Source organism: Gymnogyps californianus, chromosome 2, assembly GCF_018139145.2.
Source record: "Gymnogyps californianus isolate 813 chromosome 2, ASM1813914v2, whole genome shotgun sequence".
Classification (NCBI taxonomy): domain Eukaryota; kingdom Metazoa; phylum Chordata; class Aves; order Accipitriformes; family Cathartidae; genus Gymnogyps; species Gymnogyps californianus.
Window position 1 is genome coordinate 1140229 of NC_059472.1, and position 25598 is coordinate 1165826.

The 25598-nt window shown below is 47.0% G+C and overlaps 1 protein-coding gene across 1 annotated transcript in view; it reads left to right on the plus strand.

Annotated features, from left to right (window-relative positions):
* The window catches only part of ZC3H3 (zinc finger CCCH-type containing 3), a 184989-nt gene that overhangs the window by 104583 nt on the left and 54808 nt on the right, over window positions 1-25598 (plus strand). Inside the window, exon 5 of the mRNA XM_050892505.1 lies at window positions 20588-20781. Coding sequence (XP_050748462.1) covers window positions 20588-20781 — 194 coding nt within the window. The remainder of the gene's footprint in view (window positions 1-20587; window positions 20782-25598) is intronic.

Genomic DNA, 25598 nt, shown 5'->3' on the forward strand with positions numbered 1-25598 from the left:
TGTCCAACCTGACCTTGAATGTTTCCAGGGATGGGGCATCCACGACTTCTCTGGGCAATCTGGTCCAGTGTCTCACCACCCTCATCGTAACTAATTTCTTCCTTATATCTAGTCTGAATCTACCCGCTTTGAGTTTAAAACCATTATCCCTTGTCCTATCGTTTCAAGCCCTGCTAAAAAGTCTGTCCCCATCTTTCTTATAAGCCCCCGTTAAATATTGAAAGGCTGCAGTAAGGTCTCCCCGGAGCCTTCTCTTCTCCAGGCTGAACAACCCCAACTCTCTCAGCCTTTCTCCATAGCAGAGGGGTTCCAGCCCTCGGACCATTCCCGTGTCCCTCCTCTGGCCCCACTCCAACAGGTCCATGTCTGTCGTGCACTGGGGACCCCAGAGCTGGATGCAGTGCTGCCGGGGGGTCTCACCAGAGCGGAGCAGAGGGGTAGAATCCCCTCCCTCGCCCTGCTGGCCATGCTGCTTTTGATGCAGCCCAGGATACGGTCGGCTTTCTGGGCTGCGAGCGCAGATTGCCAGCTCATGACCAGTTTTTCACCCACCGGTACTCCCAAGTCCTTCTCCGCAGGACTAGCATGACCTTCACAACTTCTTAATTTCCAGCCTTTTGGTTCGGTTGCAACCTGCTTTACAAGGTCCCGATAGCTCCCCTTGAAATGGATTTTTAAAAGCGTCATCTTACGGCGAATTTTCCTTTCCATCTTGTTGTTTATTAGGCTCTTAAAGGGAAAGCTTGTAATGCATCCATTGATCGAAATAGCAATTGAATAGATGTGAGCACATAAAATAGTCCCGACCCTTTAATAATGGAGCAATATCATTTGTAATGTAGGCAATGCAATTAGTATTGCTAACCAATACACTGCCCCTTGATGGGTGCCTTTGAATCATTTTTATACATTACAGTATATACGCAGTCCAAGCAGGCTTCCTTTAAGTGTCTGCCCAGTGAATATCTTACATACTGACGCTTTCAGAAGTGTTGGACCTTTTTTTCTTTCACTTGGAAGTAGATCTAAATTCTTTATATACATGTATTTATAAAATATACATGTATGCATTTATAAAATATATATGTGTGTATATGTAAGTATATATACTTATCCAGGCATACGCAACACTTGTATTAATATATTTCCTGCCTGGATCGTTTGATTACAGGGATGCCAAGAGTTCATGCTAAGGAGTCAGAGCTGACAACGCTGCTCCAGTTGTTTTGTGGGTCAGCTTGTAAATGATGTGTAAAAGCTATGATACGGGGTATGTACGTGGATCTGTAACAACTGCATGCTTGAAATTTAGAGAAATAAGCCTGCAGTAGAAACATGAGTTTGTTATTTGTTCCTTAGGATAATATAAAGACAGCAAAATCAACTCTCTAGGGGAAAAAAAAAAATCAGAAGAAGCATTTATGCACTGTTTTCTATGCCTTAGTAGGTAAATTAAATTTAATTGTAAATATTGCATTGCCATGGATATGTATCTATCCCTAGTAGAAGCCCCTATAGCTGTGGGCACGCGGCTTTCTGGAGCCGGCCAGGAGCTGGTGTTTTCTCAGCGGATAATTCCCTTTAGCACAGCCTCGCTGAACTTTAACTTCTTCCATGCTGAGTCAGTGCCTGATGCACGGTTTTCCATTGAGCCCTGCTGCCTGACCAAGATATTAGTTTGCTTTAATTAAAATATATCAGCTGTTCTTGTTCTTCTTAGTATTATTACTGTTTCCTGCGTGAGAAAAAGAGCATTGAAAAAGAAGCCGTCTCTGGAAAAAGCAATTACGCAAGGTATTTTTGGAAAGCAGGCAGGAGGAAAAGCCTCGAGTGGGATTTGGCTCTATGTCTGGCTGATTATTTTGGAAAATATTCAAAGTTGAGGCTGTTTTGGGTTTGAAGGTGATGCAGATGGCTCTGGCCACTTTTGAATTAGCAGGCAGTGCCACCGACGTACCATTGTGGGTACGGATGCAGCGTTGAAATGGTTTTGATCCTCAGCAATTAGCCTTGTGGGTTGAGCCTGTTGTTTAGGATTTCCAAAATCAGCTTATGCTTTGCACAGCGTGGATATAACTTGATCGTCGATCTACTCAGTAATATAAAATGTAGGAAACGCCTGCTGTACGGAAATGCACAGTTTCGATCCGAGCAGTGACGGTGCTTGGCGTTTGCACGATGCTTCGTACAGATTTGTGCATTAGAAAAGCAAGCGGGAAGGTGCAATATTGTTGCACTTGGAGCACATCCAGAGATCTGAAATATGATTTACTAAGCTCCGGTATGAGCAGATGAAGGAGTATCACCTCTGTGCCAGGACAGGGGAAGGTCTATGACCTGCTCTTGATTTCCTTCTCATTTTAGAGGGCCCTGTAGCCCATCACCGAGGGTGGTAGGACGCTGCCTCGGAGGGATTAAGCATTAATGTCCTATCCCATGTGGACATGGGACCTGGCGCTGCCCAAAGAGTGTCACACTCGACGTGGGTGCCTGGTTGGAGCGTGACTTAGGTGCTAAAGCTGGTAACACCTGCCTGTCTCGTATGCTGAAAGGGATCCATTTCAGCTAATCAGAATTAAACTGTAATGAACTTTGTCCAATCGTCTGAGCTAATGGGGGTAAAAGGAATCTAATTAATGGGACAATGGTTCCCAGTCTTCCTGGTATAATTACTGATCTGCTGCAGCATTAAAGCGGCGGGTTGGAAAGCTGTGTATTAGGGGTTGTCAGCATTTCCATTCTCAATCTTAGCTTAAGCGGTTTAATGGGACGCTGTCATGGGTTTTAGGCTGTAAGTTGACCTACCTTGAAAACAACTTCATGTGGGCAATCACATCTTCTAGAACGGATCTTTTGTCTTTTCTCCAGGCCAGCGTTGCAGTGGAGACGTTTTTATAGCGCAAACTTTGCTGGAGAACTGGAGTAACTTTGAAATGTTTCAGGAGATCCTTCCATGGTTCTCCATGGGTGGGATCAGACCCCTTGCTGGAGAGAAGCCAAGCAAGGTGGTTTCGAGTTGGGCTGTCAGATGAGCTGGGAGTGAGCAGAGCTGCGTTAGGCTGGGGTTGGTCAGAAGATGAACTTCTGAAAGATAGGGAGGAGGTATCTAACCACTGGGAAGCTCTGGAGAAGAGATGTGCAAGAGCCTAAGCACAAGGAACTGAAACAGCCAGGGAGATGTAGGATGAAGGGGGAACTAAAGCTATGGATTATGTTGGCAGTATTTTGGAAAGTGTGGATGTGCAGAGATAGGGGGAGCAATGAAACGGGAGAGAGTAGCCAGCAGAGCAGGAGACGTCAGCAAAAACCTGCTTAGATCCTACCTGAACAGAAGAGTCCACTGAGTCATTGGAGTAGACACGGTCTTGGCCAGAAGCACTGTGTAGAAATCCCTGTGAAACTAAAATCCTGGCAAATAGTCTGAATGCAGTCGTCTTGGCCGAGACCCTCTGGTCATGAGGTGGCGAAATAAACCGAACTGTTGTCGACCATGGGAGGAGGTTGTGGATGAAGACAGAAAATAAGAGGCCAGTGTAGTGCCAGCCACCCTTTAGGAAAGTGGGAGCCGCAAGAAGATGAGTGATTGAGACCACAGCAGCTGTTTGCTTTCAGGAACGATGATGAAACATTAATTACAGGCAGAAGCGGCATCCTGCCGAGAGTAATATTGTCCTACTGGCAGCTCAGCAAAGATGCATTTAACTGCCGGAGCCGGGCACCTTCTCACGGGTGAGGCTGATGTGATGGGGGAGTGGAAAGTGCAGAAGGAAAAGCTGTGCTGGAGCCTGGTCACGGGTCTAGAAGGTTTATGGCAAGAAATGAGATGGGTGGCATAATACCTCTCACAGGGTATGTATAATATGGAACGACAGCCAGCACATTGGGATGGCTTTGACCGGTTTCTGGTGCTTCAGAGGTCTCACAAATCATAAGACTCATAGGAGAGGTCAGAAGTGATTTTAAAAGACTGCTTAATTCGGATATATGCCTGCATTCCTGTAGTGCTGGCGGATGGAGATCCCCCCACCTTCAGGGCGATGAGCTTAGCAGGGCGCGTCCTCCAGCCAAAAAGCTCCAAGGGAAGGGGTGGGCAATCCTCTTTCCCTTTTCCCTGTCCTTGCCGTCGGGATGGGAAGAGCCATCGCGCTCAGTAAATCTGCTGATGCAGTGGCATGCATGGAGGTAAAAACGATCCTGGAGCAGAGACACTTCTGTTTGCACAATACGGATGAAATTTGCTCTTGTGCTAAGGCCAGGATGACCTTAGTGCGCCAGGGAAATCTTATTTAACCTTGATTTAGGGACATGGGTTTCAATGCATCCAGTAACAATTATGATCTTAAATTAGTTCTGTGCCTGTGTCAGCCGATGGCTTTTTGTTTGTCCCTCTGTCATGAGCATCTGGTTATTCAATTCCAGTTACATTAGAAAGGGAGGTGCCAATTAAACGCATGGCATTAGCAAAACTTTTCAAATTTAACAGGAAAACTCTGTTGTTGTCCCTGGGTGATTAAACCCTCAGTCAATATCCGTCTACAATAATCCTCTCCAACTGTACCAGGGGGTTCTGTGAGTCAGGAAACTACCAGCGGAGAGCAGCGTTTCCTCCATGGATCGGCTCTGAGCCACTCCACTTGTGTTGGGTCAGCGGCCGGGTGATGTCATAGAATCATAGAATCATAGAATAGTTTGGGTTGGAAGGGACCTTAAAGATCATCTAGTCCAACCCCCCTGCCATGGACAGAGACACCTTCCAGTAGATCAGGTTGCTCAAAGCCCCATCCAACCTGGCCTTGAACACTTCCAGGGAGGGGGCATGCACAGCTTCTCTGGGCAACCTGTTCCAGTGCCTCACCACCCTCACACTGAAGAACTTCTTCCTAATATCTAATTGAAATCTGCCCTCTTTCAGTTTAAAACTGTTACCCCTCGTCCTATCACTACACTCCCTGCTCAAGAGTCCCTCCCCATCTTCCTGCAGGCCTCCTTTAAGTACTGGAAGGCCGCTATAAGTTCTCCCCGGAACCTTCTCTTCTCCAGGCTGAACAACCCACACTCTCTCAGCCTGTCCTCATCGGGGAGGGGCTCCAGCCCTCTGATCATCTTTGTGGCCCTGCTCTGGACCCGCTTAAGCAGATCCATGTCTGTCTTGCGCTGGGCATCCCAGAGCTGGACGCAGTGCTCCACGAGGGGTCTCAGGAGAGCAGGGTAGAGGGGGAGAATCCCCTCCCTCGACCTGCTAGCCACAGTGTCCCTCATTAACTTCTTAAATATCTCACCACCTCTGGGTGGTGGCACTCACTGGCCCTTTCCGGCATTGTCAGCTGACCCTCTTTTAACATCCCCTCATCTCATGCTCTCCTGCGTTTGCTGAGGATGGTAGGAAGGTGGTGTGCTTGGACCACCTTCCATCATCATTCTCACTGGTATCAATGGGTTTTTCTTCTTCTCATCTTGTTATCCTGTCCCGCCCTTCAGTTGCAAGCTCATTTAGGCAATACGTCTTTTTCTAGCTTGCAAAGAGGAGAAAGAAAACTAAATATTGCTGATCTCCAAAGCTGGGAGGATGGGGACAAGGTGGGCACTGAAGTGGGAGCAGAGGTAGTGCCCTGAGCCTTTATATAGCCTTGTATTCCTTCTTTGCATTGGGGAAACGTAAAAAAGGTATTAATTAACTAACTTGGGAGTCCCTCCCAGTCTGTAAACCTATCTCCCAGCGTGCCAGCGTTGGGAAGGGGAGTGCTGCTGTGTAAAAGTGTCTTCCAAGAATTTTGAAGCATTTATAAATGGGAAAGGACCAGTCCTATAGACAGGTTTATAACATTACCATAAATTGCCTAAATACACAGTTCAGGCTGTGTGTGACACTGCCGGGAGCAGGAATAACAGCAGGAAGATTGGAGACATGGTAGCAAGGCCGTTGACATGCCGCTGTCTTGCATAATAGTTGAAAATGAAGGGGCTGGAGAGGAAACACAGTCGTAGGGAGGCTGAACATGTCATGGGACATTAAAGGTTATTTGCTCCTTTCGATTTGTTGTTGCTACTCAAGCCATTAACCTCTCCTGTGTTCTTTGGGGTTCGTTGACCAACAAGTGATATCGTAAGCAGATACAGCCTCAGGGTAGACATTGGTGCTCAGCATACCTGCTCCTTTCTTTGATCTTCCCTGGAAAAAGGGGTTGAGACATCAGGTGAGGCTTAGCCTACAGTTGGATATGACTCACTGCCAAATCACCCAGCTGAGTTTGGGCTACATGGGCAATTGGGCCAATTCAACTGAAGCTGGGATCTTTACACCTATTTAAATGGAGAGGGGACATCCTAAGTGACTTGAAACCCAGCCTGCGTTGGATTTCTCCCTCTGTGTAAAATCTATGCAAATTATTTCAGCTGGCTTAATGAAATTGGTGAGTGTACCTGTACCAGTGGTTATGGGGTATCTGTGTTAGTTCATGCGGCGTGGTGTGTTGTCCAAGAAGGCTCTTGGTGCTTTGGCTTTGTGAATCTAAAAGGGTTTTTTGCAGCCTGAAGCTTGAATAGGCGCCGGGTGAATGCATCGCCTTCAGGACCTGGGGGTTAAAACCCTGAAAGCACAAATCTGGCAGCCTTTGGTTTTATTGTGGTCTTGTGTGCTCCCTTGCGGTGTCTCAAAGCAATCTAGGGTTGATGGCAAGGATGCAGGATGCTCCCATTTAGCTTTCTTGGTTAATTAGGTAGCAAACGTTTGCCCTATGTTTATTAAAATCCTTCTTCTCTTCCCTGGGTTTCATTTAGTTTATAGACAACTTCATAGCTTCCTCTTACAGGAAGATGTTTGCAAAGGAAGATGGCCATGCCCGTTACCTGCTCCTGGTCCAGGGCTCTCATTTTTTTGGTTGCTCACTGCTGTCTGGCACATAGCTTGAGTGAAGCTACGGGAGCAAACTTTCTCATGAGAACTTTTGCTGCCCTTCTTGGTGCTGTGACCCCCCCACTTTCACCCTCCTCTGAATGAGCATCCCACCACGCTGCTTGCCTAGGTGAGCGAGGGAACAGCAAATAGTTTGGATAAGTAGAAGACGGATAAAAAGGGAGGGAGAACTCGGTCCACTGGGATAGCAAAGAGGCTTTTGAAGTCTCCTGTAGGTGAAACAGGCTGTGTGGTTGCACCTTTTTTGGTGCTTTCCACACTACCCTCAGGACAGTCCAGCTCCAGCTGGTGAGCTGCTCTGAAAGGATCTGATCCATCCCTGCCCTCCCTGCTTGGCCACGATGGTCCTTCAATGCAGCAGGTCACGAGGCAGATGCTTTACTCCGTTCTCCGTGCATGGCATGTGGAGCTGGTTTTGCAGCCAGGCTCTTCATCTCTCTCTCAGAAATGAATGGCATTGCAAACAATAGCAGTGATTTAGCAAACAGAAGTGATTTTGGGCAGGGAGAAGAGCTCTCCTCTGTAACACTGCTGTAAGCTCCTTGAGGCGATAACTATATCTCCTCTGTGTTTTGTAAAGTCCTGGTGTGATTTAAGTGCTTTCCCTGGCACATGGGTTCACCCTCGCCAAGCGACCGAGACCGTGAGCCCAGCACTGTGGGGCTGGCAAGTGCAGCGCAAAGCCTTCGCTGTGACTTTTCTTGGAGGCAAGCGAGAAATGAAACGGAACGCCAGCGTGGGGCTGAAATGCCTTCAAGAGGGAAATGGCAATAAATCCAGTGGGAGGAAATAATGATACGCTAGAGGGAAGGGATGCCAAACAGAGGGACCTTGACAGGCTGGAGGAATGGGCCCATGTGAACCTCATGAAGTTCAATGAGGCCAAGTGCAAGGTCCTGCACCTGGGTCAGGACAATCCCCAGTATCAATACAGATTGGGGGATGAAGGGATGGAGACCAGCCCTGTAGAGAAGGACTTGGGGACCCTGGTGGGCGAAGAATTGGACATGAGCCACCAATGTGCACTTGCAGCCCAGAAGGCCAATTATCTCCTGGGCTGCATCAAAAACAGTGTGGCCAGCAGGTCGAGGGAGGGGATTCTGCCCCTCTACTCTGCTCTGGTGAGACCCCCCTGGAGCACTGCGTCCAGCTCTGGGGTCCCCAGCGCAAGACAGACATGGACCTGTTGGAGCGGGTCCAGAGGAGGCCATGGAAATGGTCCGAGGGCTGGAATACCTCTGCTATGAGGAAAGGCTGAGAGAGTTGAGGCTGTTCAGCCTGGAGAAAAGAAGGCTCTGGGGAGACCTTCTTGCAGCCTTTCAATATTTAAAGAGCGCTTATAAGAAAGACAGGGAAAGACTTTTTACCAGGGCCTGTAGTGACAGGACGAGGGGCAACGGTTTTAAACTGGAAGAGGGTAGATTTACACTGGACATAAGGAAGTTTTTTTTTTTTTTCCTTTGAGGGTGGTGAAACACTGGACCGGGTTGCCCAGAGAAGCTGTGGATGCCCCCTCCCTGGAAGTGTTCAAGGCCAGGTTGGATGGGGCTTTGAGCAACCTGGTCTAGTGGAAGATATCCCTGCCCGTGGCAGGGGGGTTGGACTAGATGATTTTTGAAGGTCCCTTCCAACCCAAACCGTTCGATGATTCTATGAAAGCCACTCAGTTGCGGTGTTTGGCCAGTGAAGCCCCTCGTGCAAGGGCAGCACAGTGCTTCCCCTGACTTGTGCTCCTGGTTGGGCCTCTCAGGGAAAGGAAGACACGAGCTGTGTCCTGGCTTGCTTATGAACCATGTGTAGCCCAAACTGTATCTTTTTCTGCAGGCTTAATTAGGCCTTTTTACAGACCTAATGCTCCCGTTTTTAATTCCCAGCTCGGAGTAGGATTTATGACACTGGGGATGTTTCTGTCTCTGACTCTTCTCCCAAGCTGTGTGGGTGGTGAGGAAAGACTAACGTGGCTCTTGCACGGAGTGACAACGTGACGTATTTAAAACTGTGGTCAAAATAGGGGGCACTGAATGAGTCTCACAGCCCAGAGGAAGCCGCTGCTGGGTACTGCGGGTTGCTTTGGGGCAGGTGTAGAGGGAGCCTGTGTTGGCTGCCCTTCAGGGTCCAGGACTGTCCCCAGACCTGCTGTGGGGTGAGCTCATGGGCTTGACTCTGCACCGGCTTCTCGGCATGCACCGTAGGGTGACCCTACCTTGGAGAGTAGGCACTGACAGTGGGGTGAAAAGCTGGAGGCCTGTGGGGACTTGTCAAATCTCACCTGTCAAAACCTAAAGATGTGTCTTATGGAGACGCATCCTTCTGTGTCTTGGACACGAGGACTCTGTGTGGATCTTGTCCCTTTCCTGGTTCTTCAGCTTCAAAGGAGGAAAATGGTCCAGAGAAAAGGATGAGAAAAACTGGGGAAAAGCACAGCAGAGGCTGATCATAGAAACAGGTCAGGAATCCCAAATTATTTCTGCTGGTTATTCCCTTCTGTCAGCTGTTACCAGCCCACAGCAAAGTCTTCCTTGGTTCACACCATCATCATCTCTAGCTGGAGCTGCTCTCATCCGGGCCAGTTACTGGCTGGCTCCTGCGGATGGGGGCTTCAGGGCTTGGCTTTGCCCCCAAACAGTTACAGAGCTGCCTGGGCAAAGCCGGGTGCAGAGGTACCCCGTAGCCATAGCCTAGGGCTGTCAAGCTTACATAAGCTGATTTTGGGATTCACCACCACTGTAATTCCCCCTTGCTGAGCCGCCAAGCCTGGGCCTTTCCCAGAGGTGTCCCATCTCCTTTCTCAAACCTTGTAATGTTTGAAGCATTGGATATTGCCGTTGCTGCCCCAGTGCCTGCGCTCCTGCAGCTGGCTCAGAAACATCATTGTCTTCCCATGGCCTGGTCCTTTGATAAGAGGATCGACACAGTTGCTCTGGTCTCAACTTCATTTTGGGTGAACAGCTGAGAAAAATTTAAGTTTTACAAAGACACTGGACCAGGTTGCCCAGAGAAGTTGTGGATGTCCCATCCCTGGAATTGTTTAAAGTCAGGTTGGACGGGGCTTTGAGCAAGCTGATGTAGTGGGAGATGTCCCTGCCCATGGCAGGAGGGTTGGACTAGGTGATCTTTAAAGGTCCCTTCCAACCTGAACCATTTGAGGATTTGATGAAATATTCTCCATCAGTTTAGCGCAAGCTTGGCTGTAAGTCTCACAGCCCTTTGAGAAGGCACCGCAAGAAGACTGGGATATTATTTTCATACCTGGGTCTTTCCAAGTGTAATTATTTGAGGAGGGAACTTCTCCAGCCTGTGGAGGACTGGGAAGAGATGTCACGCCTATGGGATGTGGACATTGGGGGAAACCATAAAAAAAACCCTCAACAACCCTGCATTGCAGGTATAATCCAATGTTTCTTATACAACATGCAGCCATAAAAGCGACTGCGATGGTTTTGATTGCAGGATGAAGTAATGGGTTGAACTGTGAAGAAGAAATCCATTTAGATAGCTTTGATAATAGCATTGGCAACAGTATGCAGGAGAAGCCGAAAGCTTTTAAATAGATGGAGAAAATATTAAACGTTTCAAAGACAGTTTGTTTTGTTTGCCGATGGTCCTGGTGGCTTTGCTGTTGGTGTTACAGCTTCTACGGTGACAAATGTGGCATGTGGAAGGATGCTCGGGGCCAGGGGAGGAGAGGGACCCGTGCTGTCGGGGCTGCTGAGGGAGCTCAGTCGTGCCGAAAATGGCACAAATCGACTGAGTCGCAGTGGCTGGTCATCTGCTCCTCCACCGTATCGCCATCATACATCAGCGCTACCCACCAAGCCAGCGATCCCATCCCCATTATTTCAGCCCTTCTCATGTGGCCGCATGGCACCGTTGCGGCTCACTCTGATTTAATTGCTGAGGTTAATTAGGATTTAAATCCATGAGATGGAAACCCTTGATTTCAATTATCAGGTCTAGTCTTGCTCCCCATCTTTATTCACCAGCTGTTTTTCTGGAGGAATCTTTGTTCTCGTTGGTTGATAACCATTATAATATACTTGCAACTATTTTTCTTTCGCAAGTCAGGAGGATTTATTAGGTAGGTACATCTTTATTTAGGCAATTAGGTAGCTTAATAGGTACTCATTGAGGTTCATAATTTTTCCCAGGTTTTGAAAATGGTAAATGAGATCTGTGCTGGATTATTTTTTTTCTTGAGATTAACATTAAGCTGCATTTGAATGGAAATTCAGATTCAATTGAACCAAATTAAAATAGTTTTTTAAAGTGTTTGTTTCATAATTAGAACTAATTATTGAAAGTAGAGAATTGTTTGAGGATAAATTAACAGGTTATTGCTGGTCACTATGTATTTAAAACTAACGGATCCCCTGTATTTATGTTTGTATATTGGAAGAAGACACATGCTTTTCTATTTTTCAATTTCCGACCACTTTTTCAACTGTGAATATCATAGTCAGTGAACTGAATTATTTGAATAATCCAAATCAGGTTCTTTAAATACATTAGATCTTAAAGTAGAAAGTATTTATTTGAGATTTGACCTTTCTATTTTTAAGAAGAAAGCAATAATGTTGATATAAATTCCATAAATCAAACATTTTAATGGAATTACTTGCTTTTTTCTGTGGATTTGGGGTCCTCAAGCAGCTGGTGGGTGGGGATAGAGATGTTAAGGGAGATCAGAGTGGCTTCCAAGGGAAACCGGTGCAGGAGCTCAGAGGACTGCTGGCATGTTTGAGGAGCACTTTTAAGCCTAAATCCTGTGTTTTGCTCTGCTGTGTGCTAAGGAACAAGGGTATTGTGATTTTTTTTTTTTTTTTTTACTATTTCTCCCAAATCAGGATTTTGCATTGCCACCTGGGAGGCTCAGGGTGGACAAAGTCCCTCCTGCCTCGCCGCTCCCTGGCGCTGTCCATAACTGTTGCCCCGGTTCTGATCCGCTTTTTCCTCGGGAATCAAATGCCAGCATGCAAATGTGATTTCTTACTATGTAAGGATTACTTTAAAAAAAAGTAAGCTAAGCCTAAAGAAGATATCCAGAAGTAAAATAAAACCATCCTTTAAGAGCCACTTGTATTGCCGTCAGCGCCAAAAAATCCTCTCCGTTTCGGCTGGCTGAATCGCCGTTGGGATGCTCTTGCTCTGCGCTTGGTTTTGTGTTTAATTTATATACATCAAATACGCTAATATTTCAAATATAGGTGCGTTTGTGCAGGTGTTTGTGTGGGTTGTTTGGATCAGATGGTCTCGTGTGTTGAGTGCGCACTCATGTGCATAGCTTGAAGGTATTAAATCTGAGCGTCTCCTACAGCTCTTGCTGCATGCTGGGGCGAGTCATCCTTGTTGCTAACTCCCACTTTCCACATTGGCTTGGAAATCTCCCTTTTTTTGCTTTTTTGATCTATTTAAGAGGGGAACATATTTTGGTAGCAGCGCTTGCTGGCTCCTGGCTGACGTTTTGGGGGTTTTCTTCCATTTTGAGCAGCTTCGCTGTGCTTGGAGGCAAGGAAGGCACGTTGAGCTGGGCATCAACTGACCATTGACTCCACATTGTCTTGCTGAGCCCTTTTCTCCCTCTTGGTCCAGTTTTTGCTTTGGGTTTACCCGTCTGTTGGAAGAAACATTTCCGTTTCCCAAGTGATGTGAAGTTGGTCTTGCAGAAAAGGCTGGAGGAAGGACCCAGCATTTCCACGTTCCAAGCGCCATGAAGTCGGTCAAGCAGAGAATATTGGAGGAAATTTTGTATTAGAAATAGTGTGGCCAGCAGGACTAGGGAAGTGATCATCCCCCTGTACTCAGCACTGGTGAGGCTGCACCTCGAATACCGTGTTCGGTTTTGTGCCGTTCACTACAAGAAAGACATTGAGGCACTGGAGTGTGTCCAAAGAAGGGCATCCAAGTTGGTGAAGGGTCTAGAGAACAAGTCCTTTGAGGAGTGGCTAAGGGAACTGAGGTTGTTTAGCCTGGAGAAAAGGAGGCTGAGAGGAGACCTCACTGCTCTCTACAACTACATGAAAGGAGGTTGTAACGAGGTGGGTGTCAGTCTTATCCCTAGTAACAAGTGATAGGACAAGAGGAAATGGCCTCAAGATGTGCCAGGGGAGGTTTAGGTTGGATATTGGGAACAATTTCTTCACTGAAAGGGTTATCAAGCATTGGAACTGGTTATCAAGCCCAGGGAAGCGGTTGAGTCACCATCTCGGGAGGTATTTAAAAGACATATAGACGTGGCGCTTAGGGACATGGTTTAGTGGTGGACTTGGCAGCGTTAGGTTAACAGTTGGACTCGATGATCTTAAAGGTCTTTTCCAACCTAAATGATTCTATGATTCTATGAAGGACACAGCAGCTCGATGTTTAATTATGGGAAAGAGAATAAGAAAAATCAGACTTGGTCAACACAAGCATCTATGAAGCACCAGGATGAAATAACCAGACTCAGGCAAAGTTGCTGCTGCTTCGAGGGATGCAAGGGAACAGCCCAGATCTCAACCTACAGAGCATTTTATCAGCCCAGGACCTCCCTCCGTAACGTTTTTAGCACAAGACACTTGTGATCTTCCCATCATGCTCGGCCCCGGCATTGGTGTTGGACCTCCGACAGCTACGACACTGTTTTTAAACATTTTTATAGCATTCCTCTCCCCCCTTTTCATTAAAAATTTTTCTTCCCCTGTCCACCCCGGGGGTGGGGGAAAGACAACCCTCAACCTTGTGTAGTCAAGGTTATGGCGATAAATTCTGTAGCATTGTCACTTCTATTCGGAGTAAATTGGCTGGCCGCTTTCGGGCTGAAGGGAAGATAATTTGCTGTAGTATTTCAAATGGATTAGAAATGGATTTGAAGGGAAAGTTCATGCCTCCCATTACAAAGGCTAGAAAGAAGACTATCTTAAGGCACTGTTCACACTCTGGCCTTCATTATCCACGCTTAATACCTTTCCTATTTTCCAGCGTTAATGAAATTTCCTGCCGGAGCGGGCCTTCTGGACGGACGGGAGGACTCTTTAGATCCGCGGGCTTGTGCGGCAGAAAGGGAATTACAAGCCCCTCGTGTCGAGGGGCTGGCGTATTCTTCAGGTCCTTGGCCTGGCTATTATCTCATTAATTTTATCCTCTTTTCTCAATACAGTTCATTTCCAAAGGCCGTCCTTTCCATTAGGGTAACAATTCAACAGAGAGCTGTGACACCGCCACCGATGAAAAGCGATGGTGCGTTTGGCGCGGCTCCTTGCCCTCCGTTACAGCCGTCCTTCCCCTCGCCCACCTCGCCGGTGGCTTTTCCCAATGGCTGCCGGGTCGGATGTCACTAATGGGGACACACACCGGCGGTTGTGTTGGGGCTACACAACCGCTTGGGACAAACAGCTTGGCTTAAGAGGAAAATAGAGGTGTCCTACGGGTGAAGGTTGGGCAGTTACGTTCCCCCCTCGCTGTTCTGTATGGGCTCAGGTTCCACCGTGATTTTTTGATATAAAACATATTTTACCTTCAATTTTAAATCTCTTACGGCTCCTACAATATACATAACTATAATAAATATTCTAATTAATATAATAAATAATGAATATCATAAATATTCTAATAAATAATACTCTATAAATAACAGATGTGGCCAAAGCTGAACCTGATGTGTGCGTTCAGCTGCCGAAATCCCACCCGAAGCATCGCCAGCATTTTCCGGTGAGCGGCATCTCCTCTCCCATTGTGTTTCCATTGAGACCCCCCACGATGATGTGAACATCGACGGGCGGGGGGTCCCACCGGCCCCAGGCTGCATCCCCCGGGCTCACCCCTTTGCAAAGTTGCACCTCCAATTCCTGGGGAGCGAAGGGTGGAGGAATAGACCTCCGAGGTAAAAGGGGAATAAATACAAATACAAATAACAAAGGCCCCTGGGGAGGTGTTTAAGATGGGTTATTAGGGCCCCTTGCACCCCACGTTGGGGATAATCCCCATTAACATTGACTTTTTAGATAGGAGGGTTTCCAGGTGAGGAGCTGGGCTGGTGCAGAGCCTCTGTGGAGGCTGAGGGGTGCTGGGGACATCCCTGCTTGGACACTTCCACCACCCAGAAGGTGGAAATGGAGATGGTCAAGCCTCCAGCGAGCTCAAGCTGAGCCCCTGGTTGAGACTTCAGTCTGGTGGCACTTGGGACTTTGGCAGCCTGAGCAGATGTTCTGCAGAAGCTTTGCTTGGAGGCCATCTAGATGGTCATGTTTTCTACCTCAAAAATGCAATGACTACAAATTGGAGGGGGTTCAGCCCCACTCCCTTTGCAGGGTGAGATGCTTTTCGATGCTCTTTGCCGAAATCCTTGAAAAATCCCAGCGGGAACATCCCTAACGGGAGATATGGCGCCTGTGGTCCCTTACATTTGGGGCTTGACCATCCTTAAGGACTGCCAGAGAGGAGAGCGTGCCGCTGCATGCGTCGCTGCTCCGCTCCTCTTATACTGGCTTTTTCTTTTTAATATTGCTTTATAAAAGTATAAAATGTTTTATAATCTACAACTGTTGCTATTTGCTCGGCAGCTGCTACCTGCTTGCTCTCTGCTCACATACCAGGGGTCAGATGCCACCGGGTAATAACTCTTGATAAATGGTGACTTTCAAACAAGGAGCGCCGGAGTGTGCAACCACTTCAGCGGCTTGAGTGAGTGCAGGAAAGCGAGAAAATAAATATCCTGAGGATCTGGGGGATTCAACCAGCCAGGCTCTTAAACTGGTGCTTAAACCAGCGCCGTTTAGGCTCAGCCGGCATGAGCAGCCCCCGGGGCTGCACACAACTTGGGTTTGGTTGGATTTTGTTGATATTACAGCCATAAGAGGTTTTTTCCCCCCTATATTTTTTATTTTGCACCCCACGGATGTTTTTCCAAGGAAGCGCACTGAAGATAGGATCAGTTCTCTAAGTTATCGTTGGAGGCAGAAAACCCCTGCGCTGGAGAGGTAGCGAGTGATGCCGAGGGACGTGTGCCCGTGCCTGGAGAAATGGGGAGGATTTTGGGTGTGCAAAGCCCAGGCTGGTTTTGGATGTGCAAGGAGAACGGAAATCCATGCAGGAACAGGAAAAGCTGCTTGTTCGGAGCGTGCTGTTGGTGTAGCTTTGGTGCGCCGTGGTTTTTAGGGTGGGGCTGTCTTGAGATATGAGGCCTGGATATTATTTCATATATAGATATGTATATGTGTTTGTGTGTGTATATATGATAATATAATATATATTATTGAATATATATAAATTTATATTCAAAATATATTGATATATTAACTGTAGATAATACGTATAGATATATAGACATATCTATATAGGTATAGAGGTATCTGTATAGATATATAGATAGAGATATCTATATAGGTGTAGAGGTATCTGTATAGATATGTAGATAGAGATATCTGTATAGATATATAGATAGAGATATCTATATAGGTATAGAGGTATCTGTATAGATATGTAGATAGAGATATCTGTATAGATATATAGGTAGAGATATCTATATAAGTATAGAGGTATCTGTATAGATATGTAGATAGAGATATCTGTATAGATATATAGAGACATATGATAGAGATATAGATATATGTCTATATAGCTATCTGTAGATAATATATATTTCAATATATATTGAATATATCTCTATAGATACAGATGTTATATATATAATAGATATATCTATATAGATTTAATCTCCATATAGATATATATTTTTATATATATAACTTCTAGATATATAAGATATATGTCTCTATATAGTCTATATATATCTCTATAGTCTATATAGTTGATATGTATCTAGATATATATATCTATGGATACATATAGATTATATATATCTATGGTTACGTCTATATCTCTCTCCTTTTATATATATATTTTTATATGTGTGTGTGTGTCTGTATATCTCTCTAGTGGCACGTCTCTGTTCAATGCAAAGGAGGCGGAAGGGCTTTGCTCTGAAGCGTTGGGTTTGGGGCAGTAAGAAGGTTTTCGCTGCCGGCAGAGCCGGGGCGTTGGACGCCTGTGCGAGGGCAGGGGCTTTGCCGGTGCCAGCCCGGCCGCGGGCTCGGGGCTCGGGGCCGTGAGATGCCAGGGCAGCAAAAGCCCCGTGCCCTGGGCACTGCCTCAGCTGCGCCACAGCCCGGCCTCTCCCTGCAAACCGGAGCGGGGAGCGTGGCTGAGCCTGGCGCTTCTTCCCTCCCCTCTAACAGACTAAGAGAAAATATTAAATCTGTAATTATTATGTATGTAAAATAATACCTATACATTATATCGATCATCTCTAGATATTACTGAGTATATATAATTCAATATATATTCAATAATATCTGAATAATATAAAATACTAAAAGTAACAAGACTATCCGGGCCTCGTATCTCTATCAATTATCTCTAGATTTTATTGAAAATATGTATTGAATGTATATATTGACTATCTCTAGATATTATTGAATATATATATAATTCAATATATGTATTCAATATATATATTCAATAACATCTAGAGATAATTGATAGGTAATAATATATAGATTTTTATATATAAGTATCTATGTATTATTATTATATATAATCTGTAGATAATATAGTTCAATATAGGTATTTGGTATGTGTTCAATAATATGTTTATCTCTCTCTCTCTGTATTATCCACAGATTCTATATATATAGAATATATATAGAATTATATATATTCAATAATATATATTATATCAATATATTTAAAATATATGATATCTATTATATATTAAATATATATGTATTATGTGTATATATACATATATATGACATAATATCCAGGCCTCCTGTCATGATCAGTATCATTTTATAGGCATTCTTCCATGTTTTCTACACCAAAACCAAAGTGAATACATCTCCGGTCCCTAACCGTTCCCCTGACGCTGCGTGTATCCGGGGATTACGGAGACAGCAAGCAAAAGCTCCGGCTCTGACTCTGACTCTGACTATTTACTTCCCAGTCAGCGGTTCTGGCTGTTTCTGTCCTGCAAACTCGGGAGCTTTCAGGAGGCTTTTTTCCAGCTCTGTTTTCTGAAGAAGACTTGACGGAACCTCCTTGAAGGGACTGATGCTTATAGCTCAGTGCTGGGCAAAACAGGAGCCCAAAAGCCATCGGCACTGCAGACCCTGTGGATGGTAGCGTGGAGCATCCCGGTGCCCTCCTGGAGTTGCTTCACCAGGAGGAAGAGGAGGAGGAGAGCTGGATCTGGGATGGGTCTTGTCACAGACGTGGGGGTGCTTTGCTATATTACGATACTTTATTAAAATCATAGGATGGTTTGGGTTGGAAGGGACCTTTGAAGGTCATCTAGTCATGAGCAGGAGCATCTTCAACTAGATCAGGTTGCTCAGAGCCCCATCCAATGTGACCTTGAATGTTTCCAGGGATGGGGCATCTCCCACCTCTCTGGGCAACCTGGTCCAGTGTTTCACCACCCTCAGCATAAAAAATTTCTTCCTTATATCTAGTCTGAATCTCCCCTCTTTTAGTTTAAAACCATTCCCCCTTGTCCTATCGCAACGGGCCCTCGTAAAAAGTTTGTCCCCTTCTTTCTTATAACCCCCTTTAAGTATTGAAAGGCCGCAAGGTCTCCCCAGAGCCTTCTCTTCTCCAGGCTGAACAGCCCCAACTCTCTCAGCCTTTCCTCGTAGGAGAGCTGTTCCAGCCCTTGGATCATTTTTGTGGCCTCCTCTGGACCCTTTCCAACAGGTCCGTGTCTGTCTTCTGCTGGGGACCCCAGAGCTGGATGCAGTGCTCTGGGGGGGTCTCGCCAGAGCGGAGTAGAGGGGGAGAATCACCTCCCTCGACCTGCTGGCCATTAGGTACTTGATATCGTTTTTATCGGCTGCATTAGGCCACCGTTACAGCCACGAGACCTTTCTCCAGGTCCTGCAGCAAACGCTGGCTGTAACCTTGGGCTTGCAGAGGTTTGCTGTGAGCTGCAGAGTTGCTGGGTGGTCCTTGGGTGGCCCTGGGATCCCTCCTGCCATCGCTACCTTCACACAACGATGCCACCGCTATGGCTCTTTGCAAGTAACCTGGTTTTGTAAAACTTACGACTTGATTCTCCTCTCTGGAGCAGTTTCATGAGGACCAAGCCCTTGGGGAAACGGGAACCAGGGCAGCAGCTTCTTTGTGCATTCCCCATCCGCTCCGCAAAAACCAGGCAGCAATTCTCCGAGTTCAGTAGCCAGTGGCAACAGCCCGATGAAATGAATAGGCTGTCACGCTAAGCACTAAGAAATGTAACTATTACATTTTACAATTCTCTTTTTCTTTGCAGCACATGTTCATTTAAAGGTAATGCTCTCCGGGGTTTGCATTCTGCTGATAGGATAGCGGGATCTTAATTTACAGATATTCTCCAGTAATGCGCGGTTTATATACGTTCTGCTAATAGCATTATGAGCATAGTTTAGACTAATACAAAATTAGAGCTCTAATTTGCATAAACAAATTACTGTTTGGATTAGCGCTAAATGGGGAAGACGACTGATATTTAAGGAGATTTGATTTGGCTGCATCGGCTCTGTTTGTATAACGGCGTATGTACGAAAATGAGCTGGGTGGCTCCGCATGGGTTGGGAGGGAGGTGGGATGGTGCAGGAGATACCGGGTCAGGAACCGGAGGGGTTTTTGGTGGCAGCTGAGCCCCTCTGGGACATATTTGTCCCCAGGATGTCGCTTCAGAGCTTACTGATCCTTCAGAACAACCTTATGGGCAGCACTAACTCGATCGCACCTCCCGACCCATCGCCGTCCCGCTGTCTCGCTGCAGGGTTTGTGGATGTAGGGGAGAGATGGGGAGGCGGAGAAGGGTCCCCAACGCTGCCCGCTCGATCCCGCTTGGGTCCCAGCATCTGCTCCAGGCGATAGATGGGGGATGGCAGCGGTCTTGGGCGACTCGTCCCATGCAGGGATGTGGCAAAACCCTTGCAAGAGCCAGATGGGGGTGTGTGTGTGTGGAAATAATAATATCAAAATTATAGTACCTAATAATATTAATAATTATGATTCCAAAAATATCAAAGCTTGTAGAGCTCTATAAGACTTGGCTAAGCTCAGGGGAGGTCCCACATTGCTGATTCCCTCATGGGATTGCATCCGCATTTCTTTCTCTGGTTGCTGCTGGGGCTGGAGCTGCAAGCCGAGAGTGTGAGATGGAGCATCAGCCCTGGCTGCGTGGGCTCACCTGGATCCTGTTTCGGATGCACCAGGCTGCCTATTAAGAAGTACGTACCAGCAGTGCGGATCGAAGCCATGCCGTGTGCGAGGCATTGGGGTCGATGGCAAATATCTGCAGAGTTTAGGGACAAACACCTTTGCTGTGTCCTAGCAGGCTACGGTTGGGTGGGGACCTGACCTTCAGTGCGTGGTCTCTTCTCCTGAGGCATTGCTGTGGGTGAGCTGGCGGAAAGAAATGGCTTTTTGTTGCATGGGGGAAGTGGCACCAAGGGGAGAGTCCTTGAAGGTTGGGTTTTTTCGTGTAAATCACAGGGAATCAGAGCTTCTCCTCTGTCTACAGCAAGAGCATCCCTGGTTCCTCCCTGCATCACCTCCATCCTCAGGCAGCTGGGGGTTTGCTCACGAAGCAGCAGCTCCTTGTGATATCTTCCCTAGTTTGGGCTTACCTTGGGCTTTATCGTTTTCTTGCAGATCCCCGCTATTAAACCAAACGCGCCCGTCGCCTCAAGGTGGCAAGTCCCAGCACGTGCAACAGAGATGGAGGAGCAAAGGCTATCGCTGCATCGGTGGGGTGATGTACCGAGTGTCGGCGAATAAACTCTCCAAGACTTCCAGCACCCCTGGCCGGGGCAGAGACCTGAGCACCAAGAGCCCAGGCAGAACAGGTAAGCAGCAAGAATTTGTCCCGGTCTGCATCCAGAATCCATTGATGTCCCGGCTTCAGCGTTGAGGTCGGCTTTTAGCTGCTTATTCCCAGCCCGCGTGTTGTAACTCATCCTCTGGCCTCGCAGGAGCCCAGACGCAAAGGTGATGGGCATCCCATCGGTGCCAAAATGCATCCCCCAGCTGTTCTTGCTTTACCCTAGCACTGAAGGGAAAATAACGTAGAAGAAACGAAAGGTTTAAGAAAATGGAGGTTTTTCTTAACTCAGGCTTAGTTCAAGCTTGTAGAGATGCGCCGTTAAACTTGTTTCTTTTTTTAACCGGAGCAAAGTCTTGGGCAGCTTGAAACGGCTCCGCAAGGTTAAACGTATTTGAGGTGCTCGTCAAATTACATTCAATGTTAACCTAAGAAGAGCTGGGAGAATCATTCTGCAGATAACTATGAAACAGGCATTTCGACACAGTTACCGGCTTTACATTCAGCTTCAATTAAATTTGTGTTTCAGCTGCTCTCGTACTTGATGCCTCAAGTGTGGCTTTTAGGCAAGACCAGGTTTTTAACTGTGCTTAAAGTATTTTTTTGCGTTTCTACTTGGGGTCAAATATTTTTGCTCCGTAACTGCTTTATTGACAAATTTTGGGGACAGTTTAGCTGGGAAAGGCAAAGCCAGTGGCTTTGTGCTATCGTTTTTCTTTGCTGGAAGGATGAAGGGTGCAGAGACAAGTACGTTCATGGGTGATGCTATAAATGAGGCAATTTAATGCCAAAGTCATTTTATGTACGGTGGGAAAGTGGATGAAGAGAGGCAATAAATAGCGCAGTGTCGTTGAGAGGTGCAGCCTCTGAAACCGCCTGCACCCCAATTTGTGTGAGCGTTATGGGCCATCCTGGGTAGTTTTAAACCCACAAAGAACAGGATTAGGGAGGGAAGGAGCTTTGTGCAGGCACAAAAATCCTATCAGCAGGAGAGCTGAGCAGCTCTGGGAAGTTTGAAAAGCATGAGGAAAATTAGGAGCATACAGCAACATCTCAATGAAGAGTAACTCACTCCCCCCTGACGCTCGCACACAGCCGGTACGTGGAGAGAAAACAGAGAGAGGGAAATGAGGGGCAGGCAGGAGAGGGACGGCCGGTGATGATAAATCCTTACTGCACGTTGTCGCTGGCGGGGAGGAGGACAGAGACTTAGCTTAAACCATGGATTAGCTGCCCCAGCCACCCAGGGATGGGAAATGAAGGCGCCTGCAGATGATGGCAGAGATGAGGATGCTGCGGTGGCCGAGGGGACGTGGAGCCGATGGAGCATCGCTTTCAGGTAATCTCTCTTCTGAGAGCATTAAAGGGATGCTCAGCAGTGGTTTGGGGATGGTTTGCTGGTGTTTTTGCAACTCAGCTCTGCTCGGGACAGATTTTTGGTGGCTGATGAGCCTGCAACATCCTCCTCGCTGCTGGCTCTGCAAATAGGTACGTGCATGCTCATGAGCGTGCGTCCATATGGCTTGTTTTGAAGTCTGCGATCCTACTTGCGAGCTGTTAAATCCTTGGCTTTGGTGCTGTGTCTGGAAGAGGATGGGCAAGGATCAGCCTTCGGAAGCGTGGGAAAAAAGGCCATAAAGTGAGTTGAGGGATCTGTAGACCAAGCAAAGCCTGGTGTCAGTGACGCTGGATTTTTTCAAGAGCTTTGCTAACAGCAATGGGATTTTCTGAAGTGTCTGAATAAGGGTAATCAGCTGCACAAAACCAGCTCAAAGGTGGTTCTGCCATAAGCACCATCCCTGGGCATTGAAGCTGTCACCGAAGGCAGCAAACATCTTGCCGGAGTCCAAGAAAAGGGGTGAAACCCCCAAGACGTGGGCAGGGAAGATGTTAGGTGGAGCAGGTCCGGTTTTGAGGCCAGGTTTCAGGACAGAGCTGGACCACTGAGAAGGGTCCAGGGGAGAAGTGATGGCTGGAAGGTCTGGAAAAGTGGAGGACCTGGGTCTGTGCAATCTGAAGAGGAGGAGATGGAGGGGCTGCAGGTCCCCAAGTTCATGAAGAGCAGCCAAGCAAAGGAAGGATGTCTTCTCCATGGCCAGGTGGAGCAGCCAAAAACCAAGGGGCTTAAACTGTAGCAGGAAGGGTTCAGGGAGAGCTTTCAAAGGATGAGGATTATGAAGTGCTGGAGTAAGTTGGCTGGGTTGACTCTGAAATCTCCATTATTGGGATTTTTTAAAGAACAGGTTACATGAACTTCTGTTTGGGGAGGACATGGGTGGAGTAGGTCCCGCCTTGCAGCAAGGAGGTGGACTTGACTCCAGCTGCTGCCTAATTTCCAGTCGATGCATTGGTGGCTTTAATTTAGGTGCTGGGAGATGGTGGGAGGACTTAACTGCCCACCACCGTGCTTAAATCACTACTTCTGCTGCTGTTCGGAGCACCAGCATTTCTGAGGCAGTTTTTCCCAAGCCCAGATCTTGCATGTGCCATATTTAAAATGCTTGTTCCAGACTATTTTTTTTTTCATTTATCTAAGTGCAAGAAAGTCTCTAAATTTGTCTGGCCGCCGGGAAACAGCGAAGTCACGCATAGGCAACTCAGTGAAGGCTGATGGATTCAGCCTGTCCATGAATATCCACCGCTGGGCTGGGACCAAGTGGAGAAACACCAACTTAGAGTGCAATTTCTGGGAGAGGGATTGAGCCAAAGGTATGACGGGAGGATTTTTGCAAATTCAGGCATTGCCGTTGCTCTTGGGCTTTTGCTGGGGGGGATTTTGGGTATGGGGAAAACCCGGGGGCTCGAGCCTTGCAAGGAAACAGCAATGATTTTCAAGGGATTTAGTTGGCGGAGGTGACCTAAAGCAGCTTTAAAAAGCAGAGGATCAGTAAAAGGCACGGGGTGAGTGTACACCAACAAGCACTGGATACTTTTGCGGATACTTTTCCCTCTTTTTGATCTCGGTTTTAAAAGAATGAGACTTTCATGGAGATGTGTAACAGTCTTGAGGTTAGCAGTCAGACCTGCTGGCCGGTGGTGGGGAGGGAGCTGCTCCCCATCGTGGCTTTATCCGGTGTGATGGGGCACAGAGGAGATGCGATCCCCCCGCATCTTTCCTTCCCCACTGGTACCACATCCTTTACTGAGGTCTTGTTTAGAGAAAGAGGTTTAATTAGTCCCGCTTTGGGACAGAAGGTCCCTTCCAGGGTTATTTTCTGTAAAATACAGACCGATCTATTTTATTTTTTTTAAGATATTTCTTATTTTGCTGTAGTCCCACATGGCGCAGTGGGTTTGTAACCATAAAGCCCTGGTAACTGGTGTGTGTCAGTAATTTCATGTCATCTTTCAGCTCTCGCCATAATTCATCCTCCTTCGCAAGGATGGATTCAACAGATACCGGTGTCTCTTGCTTTACGATAACTGGGGCTGGCAAGGCGGAAGATTTGTGTGTGCTCATCGGGTACGAGCCTTCACACATTTACTGAACGCTCTGTGTTTTCAACACTTGACAAAGTTTATTTAAAAGACGAAAAAAACAGCTTTTCCTTTCCCTTCCAGCGCCAGACGCTGTGTGTTTGGGGTAGCAGAGAGATGGGAAACGCTCCTGACAGTTTAATAGCTTGGAGTTTACTTACAGTGGGTTATAATTCTGCTGTTTGCCTGAATTTATTGGGTTGGTATTTTGTCTCTTTGTGGCCCGACTACAATAAGAAACGGGATGCTGGTTGCTGCGGCTGATCCACCGGTGCCGTCGTACCCTCCCTGCCAGGCGAGCAGGATGGGCAATCGTTTTGATGCTGGAGTTAAGTTAAAATTTGGTCCTGGGGATACACCTCCTGCAGCCCTGTGTTGTATCAAGGTCAATCCTGGGGCTACCAGGAACGATAAAGCAACTCCTTCATCTCCTGAAGCAAGGGGAAGAGCAGGGGTTTTGCCACAGCTCATCCGCAACCTGCTTTGTTATCAGTGGTGTGGCGTGGGGGACCCCCAGCTTGGGGACAGGGAAGTCATCATTGCAAACCCAGGAAGAGTTTCTGAAGGTGTTGTGAGCATAAAGAAGCTCCGTGGAGCGGTTTGTGTTTTGAGGCATCACGGTGGTCCATGCAGATGCTGAGAACTGTGCTCTCGTCACACATGTGGCTCTGCTCCCAAAGGGCTTGCTGCAAGTTCTGTGCTTGTGTCCTGAACGCTAAAGATTAAATATAGAAAGAAAAAGACTTTTTGCCTTCCCAGCCGGCCGGTGAGCTCAGATATACTGTAACTCAGCCGCTCGGGCTAGGATGGAAGAGGCTCAGAAGAAAATAACTATCTGCAAACGCAGGGCATCGGCACCCGCTCCTCGTTCCCGTGCAGGACGAAGATGCAGTATCAAACATGGAAAAGCTCTTTACCCCTGGGATAACTGGTATTTCTGCAACGATGTATTTTTCACTTTGCGGAAGTATTAGAAAATAGGCAGCGGGATGGTGAGGAAAGCATTCGATACGTTGCACTTAATTAAGCAAGCGTAATAATTGGGTTTCTCTGCTCACAACGAACCTTTCCTTCATTTCTTTTTACAGCTGCTAAGATGTTATTCAGACACTTGAGGAATTTCCATGAAATTGGGGAAAGAAGCAAAAGGTCCTGGCAACGTAGCGTTTCACAAAGAAATTCAAAAGGGAAAATAAGAAAAGCACAGCCCTGTACAAGATTGAAAGCAGCAGAAACCAAATTAAGGTTTGACATTGTCCGGAAAACAGCCCTGACCCCAATCTAGGCACGAGCTGCCGCCGCTGCAGTGAGAGGTATTGCACACTGTGAGCTGGGGCTGGCGCTGGTGGTGTTTTGCTGGTGTCC